General features: G+C 38.3%; 1 gene segment (V, D, J or C); it reads right to left on the bottom strand.

Moving 5' to 3' along the window:
• Position 1: 1 nt before the first annotated feature.
• LOC143661343 (immunoglobulin kappa variable 4-1-like) lies at positions 2-27,731 on the bottom strand. The segment is given in 2 exon segments: positions 2-1,450; positions 27,651-27,731. Coding segments are annotated over 2 exon segments (465 nt in total).
• Positions 27,732-27,923: the final 192 nt, after the last annotated feature.

Below are 27,923 nucleotides of genomic sequence, written 5' to 3'. Positions count from 1 at the left end.
ATAAAGGGATACTCACCTGGAAAAAGAATAAAATGTGACCCTGCCTTACAGGATACAGAAGCACACAGACACAGACACCCACACACACTCAAACATAGAAGGTACAGCCTTATTGGCCTCAAACATGCATATCTTACATCAAATTTTTCATTTCCTAATTTTCTTTCTTCAATATCTGCTACCCCTTCAAACTTAACTCTGACAAACAGACTGATTTTTAAATTCCTTATTACAACTATTATAACACATACCCAGAAGTGTATTTGGCATATAATAGATTCTCAGTTAGAATTTATTTAATGAATGAAAAAGAAAAGAGAAATCAATGAAGAAAAGCCTTAACTATAACAAATTCATGCACAAATATAAAAAATTCATGCACAAATATAATTGTTTAATGCATCGACGTTAAGCATTCCAGCTTTAATGGAAGTGTAAATATGTTAGCATGAAATAAATACCCAGGGGAAAGAAACTTGGTGGACACCTAGTGCTGTCACATATGAAAACAATGTCTCATTGTTGATAAAGACTGTTTCCATCTCAACCAAAATACCAGCCTCACTCCTTCATGCCCCTTTCACACTGATTCCCTCCTCCTCACCACCTTCACACCAGGGAGAGCAGAGAAGAACAACCTGAACTGCAGGGAATAGACAGAAAACATGGCACATTCCAACTCTAACTATTCTAAATACCAATTTACCTGGAATTCCCCCTTACATTCCCCCCACTGCCCAGGGAGACTCCTAACTAGGCAGCTCCTTTTCTCCCTCCTCCTGTATCTCTGCCCTTACAGGCTCCAGGCAGCCCCAATACCTCAAAGGAAAAAATTTTGAAACCAAGTTGTAAGAACTACAGAATTGCCTTTGAAAGAGTAAGTAAAGGAAAGGAAAAAAGTGAAGGAAAAAGGCAGTTAGAAGGGAGGTAGAGTATAACTACTTCAGTAACAAAGAGAAGGAACGCTTGAAGGAAAGACAGAGTCCAATGAAGGAAAAAGTAGGACAAGAAAACTAACTACTAGGCAGAAAGTTTCAATATGAAGAGGCTTGAGGAGGGGGAGCAGTTGCTGCTGCAGGACTCAGTGCCCCACAGCTGGGAGCAGAGGTTTGTGTTCGAGGCTGAAGCACTGTGGGAGGAGAGCTGATGGTTTGCTGACAGTAATAAGTGGCCACATCTTCAGCTTGGGCTCCACTGATGGTGAGAGAGAAATCTTTCCCAGAGCCACTGCCACTGAATCGGTCGGGGACTCCAGATGCCCGTGTGGATGCTAAGTAGATGAGCAGTTTGGGAGACTGTCCTGGTTTCTGCTGGTACCAGGCTAAGAGGTTCTTCTGGATGGAACTGTGAAAAAGACTCTGGCTGGCCTTGCAGCTCATGGTGATGGTCTCCCCTGGAGTCACAGCCACAGAGACTGGAGACTGGGTCATCACGATGTCCCCACTGGCACCTGCAGGCAGAAAAGAACAAGATCACACAATTAATCACAGGTATGTAAAATGTATATTCACATGTAGGTTTCCTCACTTATCATATATAATCAGATCATTTTGAGATGGAATAGTCTGTACACTCTGCATGTGAAAACAGTCTCTCCAGCTTTATAAAGACATTGCTCTTCTGAAGCCCTCACCTGAGACCCAGAGCCCCAGGAGGATGAGGAGTTGGGACTGTGACAGCATCTTGTTCATCATCTCGTGCACTCAGGCCCTGTCTCCAGGGAATCCCCATTAATAGAGTCTGAGCAGCAACCGAGTCCCCAGGAGTCTATGCAAATCAGCACAGGGAATAAAGGGAAATGTGCTGTGCAGTAAACTGTGAAGACAGATAACGGAAGGAAGGGGACAAAATAACATTACCACAGTAAATGTGAGTGTGGTCCTGCAAACTTCCCAGAAATCAACTGCAAACTATACTTTTCAACAAACTGCATTAAAATTATGAAATTTAAAATACTTTACTACCCACTTTAAGTTTCAAACTAACTGTAATCACCTTGTGTGCCTAAAATTAATTTTGTAATAGAATATATGTATCAGTGAGTGTAAAGTTTCTGAACTAATTGAACTTTTAAAATATGGTAGCAGGAACTATGTGGAATATATTCATATCATGGGATAGAATGAGGACGTAGTGTACAAATTAAGTGTCTATCTCAGCCTATTCTGAACTTTAAATATGGATATGAAGTTCTTTTTTGACATCTCAATGTCACCTCAGTGTGTCCACAACACAATCTCTGATACTGCTCTCAACCCAAATAATATCTCTGAAAATGAGTCACCAGACACGTAAGAATTACCCCTGGCCCTGCCCATTAGACCCTGAGTTTTCAAATCACAGATGACGATTCACAGCCTAAAAAGAACTGTGCCATCTTGTGGTAATAGGGAAAATAGCCCCCCTCCCAAGGTCTCAGAGTAGGTTCTTTACTTACTCCTTCCAAAAATAAAATATACGTGTAGAATTATACAAATAATAATATGAACCTTTCTGCACTTAGGACATTGAATTATGAGCAAATGAAACAACCGCTGACCTCTTAACCTTTCATTTATCTGGGAGAGACAGACAATGAACAAGGGACATATCCTCAGCCTCTCATATCTAGCTTCTCTGAGATATCCCCCCTGCCGCAAAGCTGTTGATACAGGACAACTGGGGTGAGGTGCATCCAGGTCCATTTCATGGTCATCTCTCATCATGAACAGAGTCAGAGGGAGAGATAAAATTTGAGAGAGTTTAGCAATCTTATACACAACACAGTCCCTCCTGTTTCATAATTTCCACTTTTTCTGCAAAGCAACCCCCCTTCTGCCACCAAGAAGCTTCACTTAATGTGGTACATACTAAGGCAGATATTGTTCCAGTTCTAATTAATAATACATTTATTTTTCAGTAGCTGTCTCCATATGAACCCAGTACATCAAGTGAAAGTGCAATTTCCAGGCATTGAGCAATGGGGTGGCCCAGACACAACCCCCCAGGAAGACATTCCTACTCAGTCAAAGGTCCACCATGTTCTTGGTCCACCATATATATGGGTTTTAAAGATCCCAGTACTTGCTTCTTGTTTGCCTTCATCCCCCATGGTTTATTTTTGGTGCTTTTCCATGAAGGTAATATGCATATATTCTTAATTTAAATTTCTACTTTGCAATTGACCATTTTCTTGCCTCAGTACAATAGAGGCTCCTTTCTGTGCCTACATGCATTAAATAACTTGAGATTGTCATAGACAACATGGTGATGACGCAGGTTGTGTCATGTGAATGACGGCATCAGGGGTCCACATAAAATGTATGGAAACGTTCTCTCTGAAGAGTAGGTAGTTGACCTCATGCATGAATAGAGACTTGGCTTGCAATGCTCAGGGAAGAACACTTCCAAAAATGCACATGATGTGGTCTTGTATGATTAAGAAAGTCAAAAATGTGAAAAGCAGACAAGGACCTGATTCTAGGCACCCAATAAAGTCTGGATGAGAGCTGGGGGGTTAGATTAAGGGCAGTGAGATTCCATGGAACATGAGCCAGAATTCATTAGTTGTTCAGCAGATATTTTCTATGTCATTTTATGGGCATTAACACTGTGAAGAAGTGGGTATTGTGGAATCATTATCCTTTCTGTGCCAGCTGGGAAGATAAAGCTGCTATCATCTTATCTAAAGCCATATCATGACATTTTAAATTTAAGTTTTCCCAAACTCCTCACTGCCAAAAATTAAAATTGGGGCAAAACAATACTTCATAAAACATAAAAAGAGCATTGAGGTAAGTAGAATATAAGAGGGTACTGAAGTTTCCTGGCTGCCAGCAAGTACAAACCATGTCCCAGATGTTCAAACACTATTTAGATTCTTCTATGAAGTGATTTTGCATACTTAATGAAACCTTTTGACATTGATTGCAAATGAAATAAAATCTGCTGACATTAAAAAGGGGAAACTATTCAAATGGGCCTGACCATTTTACAAGAACCCTTTACATATTGCTGTACTGGCCAGAGATGAAGAACTCAGCAAAATTCATAGATAATTAGGATGTGACATGGCAGAAAATATCCAATGTTGACTATGGAGGTTGAGGTGCCACATGGCAAGGAATGAGGGCAGCCTGCAGGAGATGAGGACACCAAGCCAACAAGGAATAGGATCTCAATCCTACCACCCAGGGAACTGATTCTGTCCAACCACATCAGCTTGGAAGAGAACTCCAAGCTCTGGAAAGAACAGAGTCTCACTGATTACTTGATTTTATCCTAAGATCCTGAGCAGAGAACCCTTCACACTGTGCTCAGACAGACTCTTGTTCTACAGCACTGAGAACTAATGAACTGCTCACTGGTTATTAGCTAAAAAATAGTAATATGTGTTTTTCAACCGATCTCATGTTAAAGGAGATTCCTGAACCCAGAGAGAAGAAACTGTCATCCCATTTGCTTTACTGTTGAGTGATGCTGATTCCTCTCTCCTCCATCCAGAATGGGTGTGTTTTACACCTCTGTTACCTATGAATGCTATCCTGTCATTAGATCACATCCACAGAATAAAAGTTGAATACTGGGCTATGAAAACACAAACAAGAACAGAATTAGCTGTAAGGGTGGTCAGAATCTGTCCCTTCTTTGAATATATCATCATGCTTTCACATTGATAGAATTCCAGACATGGAATCTGTCATAGAGGGACAGATTGGAACATTGCTTGAAGAACTGAGCTACTCTGCTGCCTATATATTTACTCACACTGCCCCATGCCCTTACCTTGGGAAACTCGGCACGTGTGTTCCTGTTGCAGATATAAAATCAGGCTAAGTGAGTTATAAAGGTTGATTCACACACAGACAGCTTTAATATGCATCAGCATTCTCAAAAACTGTGGTCAATGTAATGTTCATTCCCGTTGTAGCTGCAGTGCCTGATGAAAGTGCCCAATTATGTTGTAGGATGAATGAGTGCATGTGATGATTTAGCCAATTGTTACTAAAGAAGGGAAAACTAATTTTTCATACTAAAATAATGAGATTGTTTGAAAACACATGGAATATTCATATATAGATTTAAAATACTCTGCTATTCATTTCAAATGGGAGCATTGCATTAGCAGTGACCAATATGTTCTTGTGTAAGAAACTCCACATTCTTTTAACAAATTCCTGAAAAGCATATGCCACATATTGTGCTGCTCTGGATCTTTTAATAGGAAAAATACATTAGAAAAAATTGTTAAGCACAAATATAGTTTGGAGTCCAGTTATTATTATTTTACCAATATAAAGGGTGCAGTTTTGAAAATTATCCATGATTATGTAAGAAGTTAGCATCAAGAGGAAGTGGGTGAGGCTGCACAAGAATTCTCCATACTATTTTTGCAACTTTTCTACATGTCTGAAATTATTTCAAAATAAATAAACAAAATTAATAGAAAAAAATCAACAACATGGCCTGCTGCTTGGGAAATGCTGAGTGAGACTATACTGCCACTGAATGAGGTCTGCCGAAGGTGACATAAAGTGTTAACAATCCTCAAAAGCCAGACATGAGCTGGAGTGACATTATAGATTTGCTCTGATGTTCAACATTTTATTTTGCAAGTGAGAGCTGGACACTACTTGAAAAACATCCTTCTTTGACCCCTGATCTTCCTCACTTTTTGGAACATTTGGTATAAATGCAATCCCTTAGAACAGAACTATTCTAACCAGGGTATGTGTCACAATGGATGGATGCAAAGGTTTTCCCAGAGGTTCATGGGCATGACAAGCTTTAATGCAGTTACTTTCTACATCTTTGTCTTCTGCTCAAAGTCTTTCTTCAAAGGATTAGTCTAAGATCAGTCAAGTTGTGCTGCTGATTCTTTTTTCCACATCCAAGATCACATCACTCTCTTCTGATTTAATTTAAAAAAAAAAGCTACTACTCAACTCATCATAAGCATTTCCTTTGGATCCAAATCTCTGTATTCTGAAATGAAGGGAATCTCACATTCCCACTAGTGTCACCATGAAGAATGAATGACTCTGAAGACTGCAAAAACTCCTATGGTGCCCAATGTTTCGCATTCCACAAAATGGGAATATCCAGTTGAATTGTTGGTTCAAATATTCCAGAATTTAGTAACGAATTTCAAAATCAAATCATTGGTCTATTTTTCATTGTTTAATTTTTTTGTCTTCCTGCTTGCATTTAGTATGTATCTGGTGAAAATTTTGCTTTGAATAATTGCACCTAGTTAAGGTCAGCAAAACTGAGATTTTGCTACTTCCATGAACAATTGGAATTTACATTCCCAAGTGATTTTGAACAATATTCGAAAAAAATTTACAGATTATCTTTCCAAATGTTCATTGGCAATTAGGAAATATGCATCACTATATGTAATTCTATAATGGCTCAAATTTCTGGAAATCAACCTATAATTGACAGCAGAGTGACAAGGTATGTACGAAACGACTTTCTTTTTATTTACTATCAACACTGTATAAGCTCCAATTCCGTTACTGTGTGTGTGCATGTGTTTGTGCTTGTGTGTATATTAACATGTGCAGTTAAACACAATAATGTATATAAATCATTGTAAATTTGGCCACTGCAGTTTCTCATTGAGTTTGTAGAAGAGTACATGGTGCTTGGACACAATCATGAACGTGTCTCAAACAAAATCAATTAAAAGAAAATTTCTTTACTTTTGGTATTCTCACTTTGTGACAAAATTATTTTTACCAACACATTTTGCTAATTGACAAAACCACTTTAGCAGAGACTTCATATTATTCTCTTTTATTTCCAGGTCTGGGCTCCTGAATCTCTCAACCAACAAATATTTTATGCTTAATTCACCTATAATTCTCTACCGTTCAGGCCAAGATCAACCTGGCATCTTTGTGCATCCAGGAGGACACAGCACAGACCAAAGCACAATGAGCTGCTGCACCAACAGACTGGAGGGACAGATGCATCCAGTACTTCACCCACCACTTCCTTAGGCTGCATGGAGTCAGTGATCCCACTATGTAAAGGTGCAGGGCCAGGAAAGCAGGAAGGGATTTTATAGATCTCTCTCCAATGTAACTAATGGTTAGGATGAGAGCTCTGTTCCCACACAAGACTCTCAAAAACTAATACCAGCAAAGAAGCTGAGAGTAAAGGACCAAATAAAAGGTAACTGCAACCATCATGAGTTCTTAAATGCAGCTATTATTAACACATTTGGAATGGGAATCTTCAACTTTTCAACTGTGCATCCACCCACCCCAGTATTATGGGATCAATAAACTTGTTTTCTATTTATTTGTTCAACAGATAGAGATGAATTTTACTAGAAAATGAATCCTACTCAGAGTGTCATTGATACTTGATATTGATGATTTGAGAATTGTGAGCTGATGCTATTTAGGTGAGGATTTGGAATAGCACTGAGGCTTCAGTGGGTTGAGATGTTTGAGCTGTTGGAATGGGGAGAATGTATTTCGCATGTGTGATAAATGAATAAATTTGGGGCTGCAGGGTACACATTGGAGACTGAATAATAGCCTGAAAATATGTGGTCCTAAATCTTACTACCCATAAATTTTACAAAATCTCAGAGGAAAGGTAATGGAAGGGCAGAGTATTAGGAAGTTTGAAGATGCTGGGCTTGAAGATTGGAGAAATGTAGTAAAAAAAATAAAACAACAATGAGTTCTTCAGCCTCAATCAGTTGATGAAGGTGAGGAATATGTTCTCCCCAGAAGCATCCCAATGGAATGTGGCCTTAGAGACACCTTGGTTTCAGACTAGTGATACTGATTTCAATGTTTCAGCCTTCAAACTCGTGAGAGAGCTGATTTTTGTTATTTTAATTGAGCAGGTTTTTGGTAATTTGTTGAAGCAGTCACAGAAATATAATCTAATCACTAAAACTTAATGAATAATGGAGAATCAAAAGCACATTTTGAATGAGACATGAAAATGCTATTAAAGGTTGTACCCAAGTATTTTCTATACATCAGGTGCTGTTCAAAGCATTTTATATGTCATGAATCATTTTGCCTCAAAATATCCTACACAATAGATGTAATTTTTATATTCACAATACATCTCAACAAACTTTCCACTAGAAGTTAGGTCATTTACTCAAGGACACATTGCAAGGAAGTATCAGAGATGTAAAAAAAAAATGAAGCCTGAAGAAACAAAGCCATAGGGGAATTTGCTCACATTTCTAATTAGGGTTAGAGAATTGGAGAATGGCCTTTAATAGGAAGAGAATGACTGAGAGTAATAAATTTCTATCTTTCAAATATATTTTTGGTTTCCAAAGAAAACAGAAATGAAAAGACTTGGGACAGGACTGTACAAGCGCAAGGAGAAAACCCTGAGCAGAAGGGCCAGGCTGGAACCGAACCTGCAGTAGGCAAGGAGGGAGACAGGCATACAAGGTATCCAGTGGGAATTTTGACCTGAGAAGATCAGAGTAATGTCTTGATATGGATCTGAGGGGTGATGGCCGGGAGGGTAGGTGATCTCAGAGGACATGAAGGACACTGAGGGGAGTTACCATAGGAAAGTTTATGTCAAGAAGGCATAGGGAACTGGTAGTTGACACATCAGGGGAGAAAACTCTCTGATCTTACATAGCAGAGGGCAGAGCTGCAGCTTTGATTGTTCAGTCATGAGCATCTATCTCTGTGGAAAAGGCAGTTTCTTGTGATCCAGTAATCTCCTTATAATATAACAGAGGCTACATGGAGAGAGGTGATGGGTAGATGTACAAACTCTCTAAAGGTGTGAATACTCTAATCCCTGAAACATGTGCATATGTTACTTTACATGGCAAAAGCAATTCTGAAGATGTGATTAAGATATAAACCTTGAATTGAGGAAGTTATCCTAGATTATCTTCGTGAACTAAATCTATTTACACAAGTCCAAAAAATTGTAATCCCACAGGTTGTGATGAGAAGAAGGTGAAACTGTGGAAGACCCACCATAGAAATTCAAATTTTATCTATTTGAGGTGGGTGTAAGGGGGTCTCAGTGGGGAAGATTCAAAGGCAAAGAAATATATTCTTTGCAAGAATCTCCAGTATGGAATGCAGCCATGCCAGCATTTTGATTTTTCATCACTGAGATTCTTTTATGAGATTCTTACTTCCAGGAGTGTAAACGATGAGTTTCTAACATTTAAGCAAATACATTTGTGATATTTTGTTTCAACTCCCATAGAAAACAAATAAGAGATCTTTACTGCATTGTCCTACACTGACTTCAACAATAGGAGATCCAAAAGTTATTTTGTTCTTAATTGTCAGGATAAACATCTTCTTGGTGAATCTGACTGGTTGTGAAAATCCAGGCCTGATTGGGGAGGACACATCAAGTGAGAACTAGAGAGATTCATGCTCAAGGCTGAAGTGCTGTGAGAAGACAGCTGTAAAGTAACTGAGAGAGAAGTCATCCACCACACCTTCAGCCTTGAGCCTGATGATGCAGAGACTGGAATGTGTAGCTGACCTAGTGCCACTGCATCGTGGAGAACCCCATTCAGCCAGGTGGACACCCAGGAATTGGCAGTTGAGGGACTTGTCTTTGTTCTGCTGCTACCAGGCAAAGTAGATCTTCTGGATGAAGCTCTATGAAATGCTCTGGGTATATAGAGCTTTTCTCCAGGAGACCAGAAGATGAGACCACAGCTGACAAACAAAGTCAGTTTGGACAAATATCTGATATAAATGCATTATTGTGAAAAAAATTTTTAAATATGTTTTGCAACATCATTTTTAAAATCATTAGAATTAATTATTTCACTCTTAATCTAAGATTAATTTTCCTAATCCTCAGAGATAATAATCAGGATGAATGAATGTGCTTAAGTTCTCACCTGGGAATCCAAGCAACAGCATGTGAGGATCTGGGTCTGTGACATCATCATTCAGCTGTTGCCCTATTAGTCCCTGGTGAGGTCACATTGCAGTAAAAGGGCCCATTTACAGCCCTGGCAGCTGCCTAGGATGCAGAGGGTCTATACAATGCAGAGCACAATTACAGAAGCAAACTGAATGAGCTGGATTGTGGATGCATAAAAGGTAAAGAAAGAGCTAAAGACCCCATCATTGCAGATAATATGACTCTGTGACACTGAGAGACACAGAAATCAGTGTCTAAAATTTCCAATAAAGTCTCAGAAGTTGAAATATAAAATAGATTTGCAAGATCAATAGTTTTTATTAAACACACTATGTCCAAAAAGATGGTCTATAAAGGGCCTGTATTTTTAGTTCATCTATATCTTAATATCTTTACCTTTTTAGACAGTTATCTTAAAAAATATGGTATGATATTTTGGATGTCCTATAGACAAGGAATGTATTCATATTGAAGGTGATTTGTGCAGGTATGTTGCAAAACCTTGACCTTGCGTTTTCAAGTCTGGCAAAGGCCAGAGTGGCAGAAGTGAGCTCTAAAGTCCACCAGGTTGGAAAGTTGTCAGGTAGACCAGTCCTCCCTTAACCTGGGATTCCCTTGGGCCTCCATCCTCAGGGGAGCAGCTAATGAGATCTGGAACAAAGCTTTCTCCATGTCAGATGCTAGGAATTACATCCACCAAGGTGGGTGGGTCTGGACTTTTTGAATTTGAACCTGGTTTGAACTCTATTTGGTAGCATCCACAAGCACTTAGCAGAAATAAGTTTAAAACTTCTGAGGAGAGCACTCCAATCAAAACTCTCAAGTATTCTCATAAGTAATTTTTGAACTGTCAGTATTAGCAAGATGTCAGATACTTCTCAACATCTTCAAAAGAAAGAGATCCTAAACAGGAAACACATGAGTAATTACAGATTCACAACAGCAGATAAGTCCCATCAGACTTCATCTTCCCAAATTTCCAAAAAAATTTAAAGGAAAGGATAAAAATGTGAAAGTCTTCATAAAGAAAGGAATCTGTAAATGAGAACATTGCACTCTCAATAAAGAACATCCCTCCAAAAAAATACAGAGCCAAGCTTTTTCTTTGCTCATTATCTGAATCATCACTTGTATGTGAATCCATGTTAACAGGCCTTTTAAAGATGTGGCTTTTAGTTAAGACGTGGGAAAGTGAATCAATTTGGGTTTTAATCAGGATTAACTGGAGTTTTTTGTAAACAATGAAATTCAGATGCAGAGGAAAAGCCAGAGAGCAGCAAGATGTTGGAAGGCAATGGAACCCAGAAGAGATAGAAGATGTGGCTGTGTGCATTGCCCTGGGAGGGGGGAGTCAAGAGCCAAGGGATGCTGGCAGCCAGCCCCAAGGTACCACATCCTTTGTGGAGAAAGCAGCACTTTGCTGATGTCTTGAATCTGGACTAGCTTATCTCAAAAGTGTAGGAAAACTGTATTTCCTTATAGCAAAAAATCCCAGGGTGTGCCTGGTTCTAGACTGGTGGGCTGCAATGGTCTGGGTGAGGCATGCAGCCCCCTCCCCTCAGGAAGAGAGGGAGGGAGGGAACAGTCTTGATACGAATATTGGGTGCTAAATAAATAAGATGGTAGGGATCCACAGCATTATTCCCTTTTGGACAGGCACCCCAAGTATTGCGGGACAGTTATTGCCATATACAGTAAAAACTAGGGGGTCAGAGAGCAGAAAACAAAACATATCTATGCAAGGCTGTAAACAGCAAGTGACTAAAGAGCACCAACTGCTTAGGAGCTTGGGGAAGTGCAGTATGAGGAGCTACTTTCCTGTCCCTTTTTCTAAGGCATTTTGGAAGTGGGCTGCCCTCCCTGCATGGGACCATAGCTCTGGTTAGGCTGTTAAATAGCGCAAAAGGAAACCTTCAACAGGAAGCCAATAAAACACAAAACCTTAGACAAGACAGGGAAAATAACTTCCAAGATAAACTTATCAAGGTAATCAGATGTCCACAAACCATGAAAAATTACAATGTACATTAATAAACAAGAAGATATGGCCACACAAATAATCAGATTAAAGAGTTAAAGGAACTAAAGAATTTAGAATATCAAATCATTTATGTTCAAGCAAAATTCCTAATTAATTTCCATAACATTTTAAAGGTAAAGGATACCAAGTAGGCACTATGAGAACATAAGGAAGGATTCGACAAAATACAAAATGTAGCAGGTTTATTGGAAATGAAAATACTGTAGATGTATTTAAAAATATTTTAGAAGCACAATTACCAATCTGAATGTTAGGTCTAGGAAATGGGGAAGGGCACTGCAACTGGAGCTGTGGAGGCTGTGTCGCCCCTCCCAACATGGCTTCTGGAACTGCCCTTTCTGGACACCTGTCTTCCAGAACTGATGAACCACCCCTTCCGAACACCTGACTTCCAGAAAACCTTTCAGTTTGCTAAATCTTCCCAAATGCCACATACCAGAAATGGATTGGCTCTTAGCAAGAGGATTTCTTAAGTAGAAACTTACAGTTCTAAACTTAAAACAATGTCCAGTTGATGGTATCCAGACAAAGACACCATACCCTGACTCTGAAGAAATGCTGATGGCGTTTGCATTTCTCTATGACATGGGAAGGCACACAGTGATGTCTGCTGGCTCTTCTCTCTCTGACTTTCTATGTGTCCTTGCTTGTGCCTCTTTGAACATCTCTGCATCTGAGCTCTCTCCAAAATATTTCTGCCTTTTATTGTCTCTTAAAGGACTCCAGAAATGTCATTAACTACAACAATGAATTGGGTGAATCCTATGTCCATGAAAACAACCTGATCAAAACATTATACCAACAATAATGGATAAGAAGAATGTAGCTTTTTGGGGTACATAATAGATTCAAACATGCACATCGTTTTATCTTAAAAATGGATAAATGGACAGATAAGTAATAGATCAGATGAATAAATGCCAAATGATAAAAGGGTTGAACTAAGGATGACTTACAGTAATAACGTTGACTGTTAATGGATTAAACACCTCAAGAAAAAACATATATTGATATAATGGATAAAATACAAGACCCAGCTATAGGCTTTTTACACGCAACTCATTTTAGACAAATGGATACACATAAGTTAAAAGTGTAAGGATGGAAAATGACATTCCACACAAGCAGTAATGAAATAAAAGCTGGCAAAGTTATACTAATACCAGAAAAAAATTGACTTTAAATGCAAAAGTGCTATAAGGTATATTAAAGGAACAATTCACCAGGAAGAAATAGCAATCATACATATGTATATACCTAATCAAGTTGGCCCAAATTCTTGAGATGAACTGTGGCAAAACTAAAGTTGAGAAATAGGTTCCTCTACAATTATGGTGGGAGACTTCAACTCACCCATCTCTGCAATTGAGCATCTAAACAGAGGATCAACAAAGACAAAGAGAACCTAAATAATATGATAAATAAACTAGATCTAACAGACATATATAGAACATTAAATCCAAAACAGCACTATAAATATTCTTCTAGGTCCTCATGGAAACTTCTCCAGCATAGACCACATGCTGGGGTACACACAAGTTTTAATATATTTGAAAAGATTGAAATAGTAGAAAGTGCTTTCTCTGATCATAATGAAGCAAAGCAGGAAATCAATAACAACTGGAGAAGTGGAAATATCCCTAATATATGGAGGTTAAACTGCATGTGCTTAAAAAATATTGCATCAAACAAAAAATTGAAAGAGAAATTATGTTTTGTATTCATTGTTCCTGTTCCTTTTATTTTTTGTTTTTATTTTATTTTATCTTATTTCTCCATAATTTTCTTGCTTTCTCTGGTTTTCTTTTGGTGTCACATATAATTTGATTTTACCTTATCTATATGCATAGTGCTAAATTCTTTTTGAAATTATTTTACTGGTTGTCCTAGATTTTACAATATATACTTACAACTTACCTGTATGCAGTTTCAATCTACACCGTCACACTCCACGTGTACTGCAGGTTACATCAGAGTCATTCCAATTCTTCCCCCCATCTCTTATAACACTGTTGCCATGTACCGCCATATGATTTTATAGTATCATGTCACTTAAGCATAAATTATCCAAAACAGTATTGCTATTATTAAGAACAAACTGTTATCTAATATGTCAGTTAAAGAAAGAAACAGAAAAGATTCTACTTCTCCTGCATATATTCCTTCTCAAATACTTTTCCTTTCTATAGATAAATCTGAGTTTCCAACCTATATCATTTCCTTTCTCTCTGAATAAGTGTGTTTAACATTTCTCACAAGAAAAAATTGCAAATGCCTCACATTTGTTTGTCTGAGACACTCCTTATTTTTCCTTCAAGTTTAAGGGTAGTTCTGATGTAGGTTCCTAGATGTGGGTGTTTTTTCTTACGTTAAATATTTCACCCACCTATTCTTGCTTGCATGGTTTATGAATAGACGTCCAATGTAATAATTACCCTTGTTTCTCTAAAGGTAAGATATTTCATTCCTCTGGCCTCTTTCAAATGTTTCTTTTTGTTTTTGATACTCTGCAGTTTGAATGTAATACACATGGCTGTATTTGAGGAAAATTTATCTTTCCTGGTGTTCTCTGAGCTCCCTAGACATGAAGTCTCAAGTTTTTCACTAATTTTGGACAATTTTCAGCCATTATTTCATCAAATATTTGTTCTGTCAATTTCTTTCTTGTCCCTCGGTATACATATTTGCATGCCCCACATTTAAGTTGCATTACAGTTGTCAGAAATTCTTCCATTATTCTCTTTTCTCACTTTATTTTTAAGATTAGGTGGATCCATTACTATATGCTCTGTAAGAGGAAAATGGATGTCAGTCCTACCACCTAAGGAACTGATTCCATCAAATCATGTCACCTTGGGTTTCAACCTGCTAATGCTGTCAGAATGCAGCATACCATAAAAGGATTGGCTTTAATAAAGGGGATTTATTGTGTTACAAGTTGAAATCTTAACTTGTAACACAATACATGAAAATGTCCAAATTAGAGAACCAAAATGAGTATACTTCTCAGAGGAAAGCCAGTAGCTTTTTCTCCAAACATGTGTGGACTCTCACTTAGCTCCTCTGGAGCCAGTTCTGGCATTAGGTCTCTTATATTCCCTTGGTTCTCTCCAGATCCTGGCTATTCCTATGGTCCTTGCTTATCACTAGGGTAATTCTGCCTGTATCTCCATGTGTCTCAGGCAAGGAGAGTGGATCCTCCCATGTATGTGGAAGGTATGAGTTTGCCCCAAAGGCAGAGTGTGAACCTTCATCCTCAGTGTTCAGGAAGGGATTTGTTGCCTCAATGCTCTCAGGTGTGAAGGGATTGTAGCTCTACTGACTCCTTGATTTTAGTCTTGTTAGACGCTGAGCAGAGAACCTTCCACAGTGTATCCAGGCAGCCTCCTGACCTGTAACACTGTGAGTTAATATATTGCTAGATGGTAAGTACATGATAGAGAATTGGTTTATTAATGTACTTCATTCTATAAGAAGAATTATAAAGTCAGAGAGAAGAAATAATCTTCCCATTTAGTCCCTGGTCAAGATCCTGATGGCACTTCTGCTCCCAAAGCAATGTGTTATCTGTCCATTTCATCCACAAAGATTTTCCTAATGGGCTTCCATTTCACACAATCTGGATTGAATACTGTGCTATAAAAATTAAAGCAGAATTAACTTTTAAGACAGCCGTGGTCTGTCCCTGATTGTCCTCATGGACATGTCCTCTGAGGGAGGAAACAGTCCTCAGCAGGGCTCTCTTTTAGTGACAAGAATGAGCTGGGGACATCCCAAGAAGACCTGAAACATACTGCTTAATTGTACAGCAATGTCAGATGTATCAATGTGGATGTTTCCTTCTAACTGGGGCATCATATAACTGTTTGTATTTTTGTTTTCATCTGAAAAAAAGAAAATCAAAAAACTATTATTCTTCAATTTCTTTTAGAATGTGTAATTCTAAACTTAAGTCTATTACTGGATACATCCTCTGTCAATATGGGAACAACCTCTTAATTAGAGATAAAATTCTACCTGACACGCCCTTATACATTTATTGGCAGCTCACACTCCCACATGCTCTTACTTGGGATACTCAGTACAAGGTTCCCTGTTGCAGACATGTCATCAGACTGAGTGAGGCGGAAGGGCCCATTCACATGCAGCCACCTTTACCATGCATCAAGTTCTCAGATACCCATTCACGGTCTCTGGGATCTCCTTTCCTCACTTGACTCCATGGCCCCATGAAGGTGACCAACTACCTCTTCTGTATAAATGAATGAAGGTGATGAGTTTGATAATTGTTACCATAGAGGCATATGCTCATCAGTAACATTGAAATAATGAGATTGGTGGACAAACTCATAAAATACTCATGGATAGAATAAAACATTATGCTATTCATGTAAGATTGGAGCACTGCATTAGCAATGACCATGCCATTCTTTTGTAAAGGTCACATAATTTTTCTGTAACCAATTCATGAAAGCAAAGTTGAATGTGTTGCCCTGGATTAGGTCTTAGAAAAGGAAAAGGACATGAGAAAAGAAATGATTAAAGTCTGGATTTTATTTAATATGACTCTCCCATGTAAATTTCTTAGTTTGATAAATGTGGCATGATCACATACCATGTTATCTTAGGGGCAAGTGGTTGAGTTTGTATAGGAACATTGTACTATATGTGCATCTTTACAGAAAAAATATGAAATTTATTCCAAACTTAAAACTTATTTTTAAAATTGCATGGAAAGATTCCATAGTATATTTGAATGGATATTGGATGTGATCAAGGGAATCTGTCATGAATGACAATGTGAGATCATCCTTCCCCCTTCTGGAAGGACATTATAGCTCTTATACTAGACATTCAGCATCTCCCCATGCAGGTGAGACCTGACAGTATTTGAAAAATATGCTTCTTTGATGCCTGATTTGCCTCATTAGACTCTTTGTTCAAGCAAACATCACCTAGAGTAGCCCTCTTAAACCTGTATAAATGTGCCCCTGGGTGACACCAAGATTTTCTCAGAGCTTCAAGTGCATAAAGAGCTTTAAAGCAGTTCAATTCCTATAATTTTGTGACTTGTGCAAAACTCTTTCCTAAAATAGATAAGGAGAAGAAGTGTTTAGTTGTGCTGCTGACACCCCTTTCCTACCTTCAAGTTAGGTAATTTTTCTGGATTTGTGTTTTAGTAATAAAAATATTCCAACACTCACCTCACCATAGACATTTCTTTGGGAACCAGAACCTCTGCAGCATCAAAGGCAGGGACAGTATATGCTCAGTATATGCATTCAGTGTTTCCGCATAACTTCTAAGAACCTAGTATGAGGCAAGTGATTGTATCGTGTGCAAAAGGAAACACATATTTAATGAATGAGTTATTTTTTTTCTTTTTCTGGAAATGTCACCGCATATAACTGACTTTATCATACAATTGTCCTTAATAACACTTCTAAGAAGTGTTATTGGAATTCCAAGATGGACATTAGAATTTAAATGATGGCAGAGACAGGCAACAGTCCTGTGTTGCCCAGTGTTTCACTCACCAAAGTAAAGGAGGATCTAATTGAATTGTCAGCCCAAATATTCCAGAATGCAATTGTGGAATTTGAAAATTAAGTCATTGCAGGAGTTCTTGCTTAATTTCCTCTTTTCCTTCCCAACTAACACTATTCAGTCCATAACCTCTTCTTCGATACTAAAAATTTGATGAAGAAAACTCAAATCATTATGGAGTAAAAATATGTTCTTTTGAAACATATGAGCTTATTCATATAATATAGACATTATTGTACTCTGTGAAATTGTTTCTCTGCTAAGGAAGCCAAGCAAAAACATGTCACTTTACATATCTTATTTCCTCAAGAAAACATGAAATGAAAGATATTGAAAATAAATTTAGAAGAACCCTCATTTTTTTCTAAGGAAAAACCATACTGTAGAATGATATTTAACTATTCAGCAGATAAAAATGGCAAATTGCTGCTGCACCCAGCATTGTTAAAATAAATCTTTCACTAAGAAAAAATCTTTCCATGGATGAATGACTTACAGTTTTCATGTGTTCTCACCCCCAAGACATATATATAGTAAATAGTGGCAAGTGTTTTATGTAACACATTTATTATTTTGTTCTTATTGAGAAAGAAAAATTCAGTAGGTGATTGTTTGTTTTGTACTCACTTTTATTGGGTTACTGTATTGCACCCTAAAAATTGCCACAAAATTTAAAAACAAACTGTTATGAAACAATATTGTCACAATATACACCTACACTAAATGGAAGAAAAGAAACCACTGTAGTAAAAAACAAACTGTCTTCTATTACTGTTGTACAGCAGGACTCTTGAGTATATTTTCCCAAAAAAAGTTTTTCAAATAAATAACTGACAATTTCCAAAAGTAATGCTGCACTCACTGAGTGCAACTGGCCACTTTGTGCACCGAGGAGTGCACAGCACAGACCAAAGCACATGTGGACAGTGTGCCAAGAGGCTGCAGGGACAGATGCATCAAGCAGGAGGATCTGGCTGGCTCAAGATGAAAAGGGAAATGGTCAGGAACAAAAGAAATATTATTGCAGGTCTATTTCAGATTGAGCTGCAGTTTAGAGAGTGATCTCTTCACCGCACTTGGATTCTGAAACTAATTGTATCAGAAGCAGAGAGTAAAATATTAACAAATGAAGTGTTTGTAAATCCCCTATGATTTTTTCAAATGCAGCAATTAGTGACACTTAAAGAGAAAATGTTTAACTGAAACATGCTCAACTGGATAGTCATCTCAGTAAAAGTGTATAGACAGCACTGTTTCAGAATGGCATAAAGAGGAAAATTACCCTACTAAGGAAAAAATTCATCCACAAAGAGTAAATGACACAAGGATGCATCTTCTGCAAGGTTGGTCATTTTTTCCCAGATGAGCTACATATTAGAATCAGATTGGAAACATCGAAAATATGACAGTTTAGGTACAATACAAACAGTTCGAAATTCCCAGAATTGGAATTTGTGTATCTGTATTTCAGTAAAATCTAAAAAAATTTTTTTGTAGCCTGTCTCACCAGGCAGTGAATGAGCATTTAGAAACCAACTCAACAGCACATAAGCAGTTCCCAAAAACATCAAGGAAAACAATAAAACATTATTTCACCTGATTTAAATGAATATTAAAGGAGGTATTAGAAACATAACATAGGTATTAGTCATTAACATAATTATCTATATATTCAAGTACTGACAACCTGGCTAATGATTGAAGCATGACTATTCAATACAGAAATTAAGACACCATGGCTGAATTCACTGTGAGGTGAGGTGAGTGGGAAAATAACACAATGTCCACTGTTCAAGCAACATATGGAAATAAAAATGTTAGGCAGTAACCAGAGGACTCTGAGGTTGGAGGATATATTTACATTTTGATAAAAATTGAAGATATATTAGAGTGAGAAGAAAGAGGCACTTGTGCAGCATGGAAATGATGGCAGTGCCCACGTGTGGTCCAGGTGCAAGGAATTGCTCAAGGCAATTTGCATGTATTGGCCTATTGTGCCTCCTGATAATTCTATAAAATAGATTGTTTCTCTAAAAAAAATATTTCAACCATTATACATATGTGGAAACTAGTCATAGAGTAGTGAAATAACTAAGTTTCCAGAAGAAACAAGGGTCAGAACAGTACAAAATAAATTGCATACTTTTGGGATAAGTGTATACTCATTTATGGTATTTTGGTTTTCTAAAGACACCAGAGCACCATATACCAGAAATGGATTGAGTTTCATTTCAGGTATGATTAGGTTACAAACTTACAGTTTCAAGGCCATGAAAATGTCCAAATTAAGGCATTAAGAAGGAGAAATCCTCTCTGAGGAAAGCCTGCTGGCATCCAGAGTTACTCTGTCACATCAGACCACATATGGTGATGTCTCTTTGTCCTTTGCTACTGACTCTGGTTTTAATGGCTGTTGCCAAAATGTATCTGCATGTTTTTCCTTTTGTTCTCCTTCTTCACCTGCTGTCTAGATTGCAACTGGAATATGATTTACCAGAAGCAGAACAACTTTTACAAAGGGGAATTTATCATTAAGGTGCAATTTTGCATGTTCTAAGGCTGTGAAAATGTCCAAATTACATCAAGCCTATAGAAGTCTCCAATCTAAGGCATCCAGGGAAAGGTACCTTAGTTTAAGAAGATCAGTGACAGCCAGAGTTTCTCTCTCAATTGGAAAGGCACACATGGCCACGTCTGCTAGCTTTCTCTCCAAGCTTCTTGTTTCATGAAGCTCTTATGGGTGCATTTTCCTTCTTCATCTCCAAAGGTCTCTGGATGCATCAGCTGTAAAAAGGTTTCCAATATAATTCCCTTTTAAAGGGCTCCAGTAAGCCAGCCACATCGAATGTTTGGAGACACATCTCTATGTGAACAATCCAACAGCTCCCATCCAACAATATTGAATGAGGATTAAACCACATGGCTTCTCTGGGGTCCACGACAGTCTCAAACTGGCATAGCTACCTTTTAACCACTCATAAAGACTCCAGTGAAGGAATAAGGCCCACTTTGAATGGGCTGTGTCTCATCTCAAATGAAATATCCTAACAAAAAACCCAACTCACAACAGACCTAACCCCACAAGAATGAATTGAAAGAACATGGCCTTTATTGAGGTACATAACATCTCTCAAACAACACCTGCAGATACTTAGGTTTAGAGAATTAGAGAAAGGTCTGTAGGAGTATGAATGAGAGAAATGACTTTCTATCATTTTGGTTTTGCTTTCTTTTGCTTTTAAACGAAAAGGCAGAATTGAGCAAAGAAACTCAGTCTGACTACAAATAACTAAGATAGAAAATGATGAGCAGAAAGTCCTGGCCAGAAAAAGGGTCCAGGAGGGAGGGAGGGTGAGAGGCAATGCAGAGTCAGTGGTGGGGATTTTTATCCAGAAGTGGTGAGGATTATATTTTATAAAGCCTTTCATTTGGAAGAAAATGACAGAGAACAGTGGAAGAGTTTGGAAAGTGGATTGAGAAAGAATTAGAATAAGAAATTTTTATATTGATTCATCAGTGTATAAATCTTATTGCACCTCTAACCAGTCAGGGCTGCATGGGCTCTGCTTGCTTCAGTCACGTGCATCCATCTGGAGAGAATGCACCTACAATGGAACTGACAATATAAAGAACAAGAAGGTTGAAGGAGTCAGATTAATAATCTCCAAATAGGGGACTGCATCCTGCTACCTAGTGTGGCAAAAAGGATTTTGAAACTATCGTGAAGTACACAGATGCTGAGATGGGAAGCTACCCTGGATTATCTGGGTGCCCCTGTGAAAGCATGTGAGCCCTTAAAAGGAAAGAACCTTTCAGGTCTGCGGTCAGAGAAACATGTGACAACATAAGCATGGTCAGGAGATGAAGTGTTGATTACTATGAAGAACAGTGAAGGGGAGCAACTGCCAGGGGATTGGCCTGTCTCTACAAGTTAGAAAAGGCATGAAACAGCTTCTTCCCTGAGGCTACCACAAGGGGACACTGTTGCACAGTGATTTTAGATGAGTGAGATCCTTTGCTCTGATTTGCAGAAATGTAAATGAGACATTTCTAACATTTTTGGGAAATGTTATAGGAGCAATAGGAAACTAAAACAGAGATTTTTACTGATTTTTCCCACAGTAACTATCATAAAAAGGGAATAAAGAGACTAGATTCCCTAGCTATCTCCTAGACCCTGAAAACCTTCTTGGAAAGAAATCAGTAGACAATCTCTGAGGAAGATAGAGGAGGTAGGTAAATCCAGGAAACAGCTACTTCATAAGAGACTCACTGACAAGCAGCACAGAGGAGGAGGTTGTATTCAACTGTGAATTGCAATAAGAGGAAAGTCATAATACTTATGACAGAAGTAAACCACTGATCTTCAGCCTGGAACACACTGATGCAGCGAGGGAAGTATGCTGTGATCAACTACTAAGGATGTGGCAAGGATTCCAGGTAACCGGTAGCTGACAAGCAGGTGAGCAGTTAGGGGACTGTTCTGGCTTCTGCTGTGTCCCATTTTGAAAGTATTATGAACCCCAGAAAAGTCATGCTTGAATTTTGATCCAATCTTGTGGGAGCAGCTGTTTCTGTTATTCCTGATTCAAAATTGCAATTGGAATCTGATTAGATTATCTCTGTATAAATCTGCATGCCCAATGGCAGGTGTAAACATTTGATTGGATGGTGATGTGACCCCACCCATTTCAGGTGGGTCTTGTTTATTTTACTGAAATCCTTTAAAGGAGGAAGCATTTTGAAGATGGTCAGAAATTACAGAAACCTCAGAGTTAACAGAGCCCAGAGCTGACACAGATGCTGAAACTTGGAGAACAGAGGGAAGCCAAGAGATGACAGCCTGCCCTGGAGAAACAAAGTGAGGGATCAGCAGATGCCAGCATGTGACTGCCAAGTGGACAGAGGTGTTCCTGATCCATGAGCCTTCTTTGAACTAAGACATCTTTCCTTGAAGGTCTTAGCTTGGACATTTTAAAAGTTTAGAACTGTAAAATTGTAACTTATTAAATTCCCTTTTTTAAAAGCTGTTCCAGTCTGGTATATATATCATTCTGGGGACTTGCAAACTAAGACATGTTGGAACCAGGCTAAGTAGTTCTTGTGGTTGAGACTGCATAAAATACTATGGCTGGACATGGCACTGATGTTTAAACTCAGACATGGAAACACAACTAGGGAGGCTGGAGACTCAGACTTCACAAGTTCCCCCGGGGTCACCTGAAATCAGAATGAACCATTAACACTGATACATGGTTTATGCCAACAAATTCAAAAACAGCTTGCCCACTCTTTGTTTCCTTGTGGTTATACTTATCTCAGAGGCATGTTACATTCAATATTGCCTGTAATATTTCTGGAAATTACAGCTATTTCAGTGTTTATCTAAAGTAGTACTTCTTAATCTACAAAAATTTGGATCTTGTTTGATTCAGCCCCTTTTACACTTTCAACAAGAGACCCAGAGCAGAAATGGAAGAGGAGACATAACCACTGACCTCACAGAAATAAAGGAGGTAATAACAGGATACTATGAATAACTTTATGCTAATAAATACAACAATTTAGATGAAATGGATGGGTTCCTGGAAAGGCATGAACAACCAACTTTGACTCAAGAAGAAATACACGACCTCAACAAACCAATCACAAGTAAAGAAATTGAATCAGTCATTCAAAAGCTTCCTAAAAAGAAAAGTCCAGGACCAGACGGCTTCACATGTGAATTCTATCAAACATTCCAGAAAGAATTAGTACCAACTCTCCTCAAACTCTTCAAAAAAATCGAAGTGGAGGGAAAGCTACCTAATTCATTCTATGAAGCCAACATCACCCTCATACCAAAACCAGGCAAAGATATAACAAAAAAAGAAAACTACAGACCAATCTCTCTAATGAATATAGATGCAAAAATCCTCAAGAAAATTCTAGCAAATCAAATCCAACTACACGTTAAAAGAATTATACATCATGACCACGTAGGATTCATCCCAGGTATGCAAGGATGGTTCAACATAAGAAAATCAATTAATGTAATACACCATATCAACAAATCAAAGCAGAAAAATCACATGATCATCTCAATTGATGCAGAGAAGGCATTTGACAAGATTCAACATCCTTTCCTGTTTAGGAACACTACAGTTCAAAAGATAGGAATATCAAAAGATATTCCTATCTTTTGAACACTTCAAAAGATAGGAATACAAGGGAACTTCCTTAAAATGATAGAGGGAATATATGAAAAACCCACAGCTAATATCATCCTCAATGGGGAAAAATTGAAAAATTTCCCCCTAAGATCAGGAACAAGACAAGGATGTCCATTATCACCAATATTATTCAACATCGTGTTGGAGGTTCTAGCCAGAGTAATTAGACAAGAAAAAGAAACACAAGGCATCAAAATTGGAAAGGAAGAAGTAAAACTATCACTGTTTGTAGACGATATGATACTATATGTTGAAAACCCGGAAAAATCCACAACAAAACTACTACAGCTAATAAACGAGTACAACAAAGTAGCAGGTTACAAGATCAACATTCAAAAATCTGTAGTGTTCCTATACACTAACAATGAACAAGCTGAGGGGGAAATCAAGAAATGAATTCCATTTACAATTGCAACTAAAAGAATAAAATACTTAGGAATAAATTTAACTAAAGAGGCAAAAGACCTATACAAAGAAAACTACAAAAAACTGTTAAAAGAAATCACAGAAGACCTAAATAGATGGAAGGGCATACCATGTTCATGGATTGGAAGACTAAATATAGTTAAGATGTCAATCCTACCTAAATTGATTTACAGATTCAACGCAATACCAATCAAAATCCCAACAACTTATTTTTCAGAAATAGAAAAACCAATAAGCAAATTTATCTGGAAGGACAGGGTGCCCCGAATTGCTAAAAGTATCTTGAGGAAAAAAAACAAAGCTGGAGGTCTCACGCTGCCTGACTTTAAGGCATATTATGAAGCCACAGTGGTCAAAACAGCATGGTACTGGCATAAAGATAGATATATCGACCAATGGAATCTAATAGAGTGCTCAGATATGGACCCTTTCATCTATGGACATTTGATCTTTAATAAGGCAGTCAAGCCAACTCACCTGGGACAGAACAGTCTCTTCAATAAATGGTGCCTAGAGAACTGGATATCTGTATGCAAAAGAATGAAAGAGGACCCGTATCTCACACCCTATACAAAAGTTAACTCAAAATGGATCAAAGATCTAAACATTAGGTCAAAGACCATAAAACAGTTAGAGGAAAATGTAGGGAGATATCTTATGAATCTTATAATTCGAGGCGGTTTTATGGGCCTTACACCTAAAGCAAGAGCACTGAAGAAAGAAATAAATAAATGGGAGCTCCTCAAAATTAAACACTTTTGTGCATCAAAGAACTTCATCAAGAAAGTAGAAAGACAGCCTACACAATGGGAGACAATATTTGGAAACGACATATCAGATAAAGGTCTAGTATCCAGAATTTATAAAGAGATTGTTCAACTCAACAACAAAAAGACAGCCAACCCAATTACAAAATGGGAAAAAGACTTGAACAGACACTTCTCAGAAGAGGAAATACAAATGGCCAAAAGGCACATGAAGAGATGCTCAATGTCCCTGGTCATTAGAGAAATGCAAATCAAAACCACAATGAGATATCATCTCACACCCACCAGAATGGCCATTATCAACAAAACAGAAAATGACAAGTGCTGGACAGGATGTGGAGAAAGAGGCACACTTATCCACTGTTGGTGGGAATGTCAATTGGTGCAACCATTGTGGAAGGCACTTTGGCGGTTCCTCAAAAAGCTGAATATAGAATTGCCATATGACCCAGCAATACCATTTCTAGGTATCTACGCAGAGGACCTAAGGGCAAAGACACAAATGGACATTTGCACACCAATGCTTATAGCAGCATTATTTACAATTGCAAAAAGATGGAAACAGCCAAAATGTCCATCAACAGACGAGTGGCTAAACAAACTGTGGTATATACATACGATGGAATATTATGCAGCTCTAAGACAGAATAAACTTATGAAGCATGTAATAACATGGATGAACCTAGAGAACATTATGCTGAGTGAGACTAGCCAAAAACTAAAGGACAAATACTGTACGGTCCCACTGATATGAACCGACATTCGAGAATAAACTTGAAATATGTCATTGGTAACAGAGACCACCAGGAGGTAGAAATAGGGTAAGATAATGGGTAATTGGAGCTGAAGGGATAAAGACTGTGCAACAGGACTGGATACAAAAACTCAGAAATGGACAGCACAATACTACCTAATTGTAATGCAATTATGTTAAAACATTGAATGAAGCTGCATGTGAGGTATAGGTTTTTTTTCTCTCTCTATTTTTTTTTATTTCTTATTCTGTTGTCTTTTTATTTCTTTTTCTAAATCGATGCAAATGTACTAAGAAATGATGAATATGCAAGTATGTGATGATATTAAGAATTACTGATTGTATATGTAGAATGGAATGATTTCTAAATGTTCTGTTAGTTAATTTTTTAATTAAGAAAAAAGAAATCATGCTGCAATAAAGGGATATTCATGCAGAAAAAGGGATACTCATGTGGAAAAAAATGAAATGTGACTCTGCTGTACAGGACACAAAAACACACAGACACACACACACATGCAGAAACATAGAAGGTACTTCCTTATTGGCCTCAAACATGCGTACCTTACATTAAATTTTGCATTTCCTGATTTTCTTTCATCAATATCTGCTACCCCATCCAACTTAAACTCTGAGAGAAGGACATTTTTTAAAATTACTTATTACCATTATTATAAAGCAAATACCCATAAAGGTATTTATCAGATAATAGACTCTCAATTAGGATTTATTTAATAAATGAAAACTGAGAAGAGAAATTTATGAAGAAAAGCCTTAACTATAATAAATTCACTAAACTATGTTAAGCATTCCAGCTTTAATGGAAGTGTAAACAAGTTAGCATGAAATAAATACCCAGGGGAAAGAAACTTGGTGGACACCTAGTGCTGTCACATATGCAAACAGTGTCTCATTGTTGACAAAGACTGTTTCCATCTCAACCAAAATACCAGCCTCACTCCTCCGTGCCCCTTCCACACTGACTCCCTCCTCCTCACCACCTTCACACCAGGGAGAGCAGAGAAGGACAACTTGAACTGCAGGGAACAGATGGAAAACATGGCACATTCAGACCCTAACTATTCTAAATACCAATGTGCTGGGAAGTCCCCCTTACATTTCCCCCCTGAGAGACTCCTAATTAGGCAACTCCTTCTCTATCCCCTCCTGTCTCTCTGCTCTTACAGGCTCCAGGCAACCTCAGAACTTCAAATGAAAAAAATTTCCAAACCAAGTGGTTAGAACTTCATAATTGCCTTTGAAGGAATAAATAAAGGAAGGGGAAAAAGTGAAGGAAAAGGGCAGTTAGAAAGGAGGTAGAGTATAACTACTTCAGTAACAAGGACAAAGAAGGTTTGAAGACAGAGTCCATTGAAGGCAAAAAGTAAGTCAGAAAGACAAACTGCTGGTAGGAAGTTTCAATATGAAGAGGCAGGAGGAGGGGGAGCAGCTGCTGCTGTAGGACTCAGTGCCCCACAGCTGGGAGAGGAGGTTTGTGTTCAAGGCTGAAGTACTGTGGGAGGAGAGCTCTTATCTTATTGACAGTAATAACTGGCCACATCTTCAGCCTGGGCTCCACTGATGCTGAGAGAGAAATCTGTCCCAGACCCACCGCCACTGAATCAGTCGGGGACACCAGATACCTGGGTGGATGCATAGTAGATAAGCAGTTTGGGAGACTGTCCCGGTTTCTGCTGGTACCAGGCTAAGTAGTGCTTCTGGCCAGTGCTGGATAAAAGACTCTGGCTGGCCTTGTGCTTCATGTGACAGTCTTTCCTGGGGTCACAGCCATAGGGACTGGAGACTGGGTCATCACGATGTCCCCACTGGCACCTGCCATCAGGAAAGAATAAGATCACACAGTAAATCACAGGTATATAAAATGTATATTCACATGTAGGTTTCCTCATTAATCATATATAATCAGATCTCTTTGAGAGGGAACAGTCTGTACACTCTGCATGGGAAAACCATCTCTCCAGCTTTATAAGACATTGCTCTTCTGAAGCTCTCACCTGAGACCCAGAGCCCCAGGAGGATGAGGAGTTGGGACTGTGACAGCATCTTGCTCACTGTCTGGTGCACTCAGGCCTCCTCTCCAGGGAATCCCCATTAATAGAGTCTGAGCAGCAGCGAAGTCCCCAGGACTCTATGCAAATCAGCACAAGGTATACAGAGAAATGCCCTGTGCAGTGAGCTGTGAAGACAGATGATGGAAAGAAAGAGACTCAAAAATAACATTAGCACAGGAAATGTGAGTGTAGTTCTGCAAAATTACCAGAAATCAA

This window comes from Tamandua tetradactyla, chromosome 17 (assembly GCF_023851605.1).
Source record: "Tamandua tetradactyla isolate mTamTet1 chromosome 17, mTamTet1.pri, whole genome shotgun sequence".
In the NCBI taxonomy this organism is placed as follows: Eukaryota; Metazoa; Chordata; class Mammalia; order Pilosa; family Myrmecophagidae; genus Tamandua; species Tamandua tetradactyla.
Note: the sequence above shows the minus strand (reverse complement) of the source record. Positions and strands in the feature narration are given on the sequence as shown.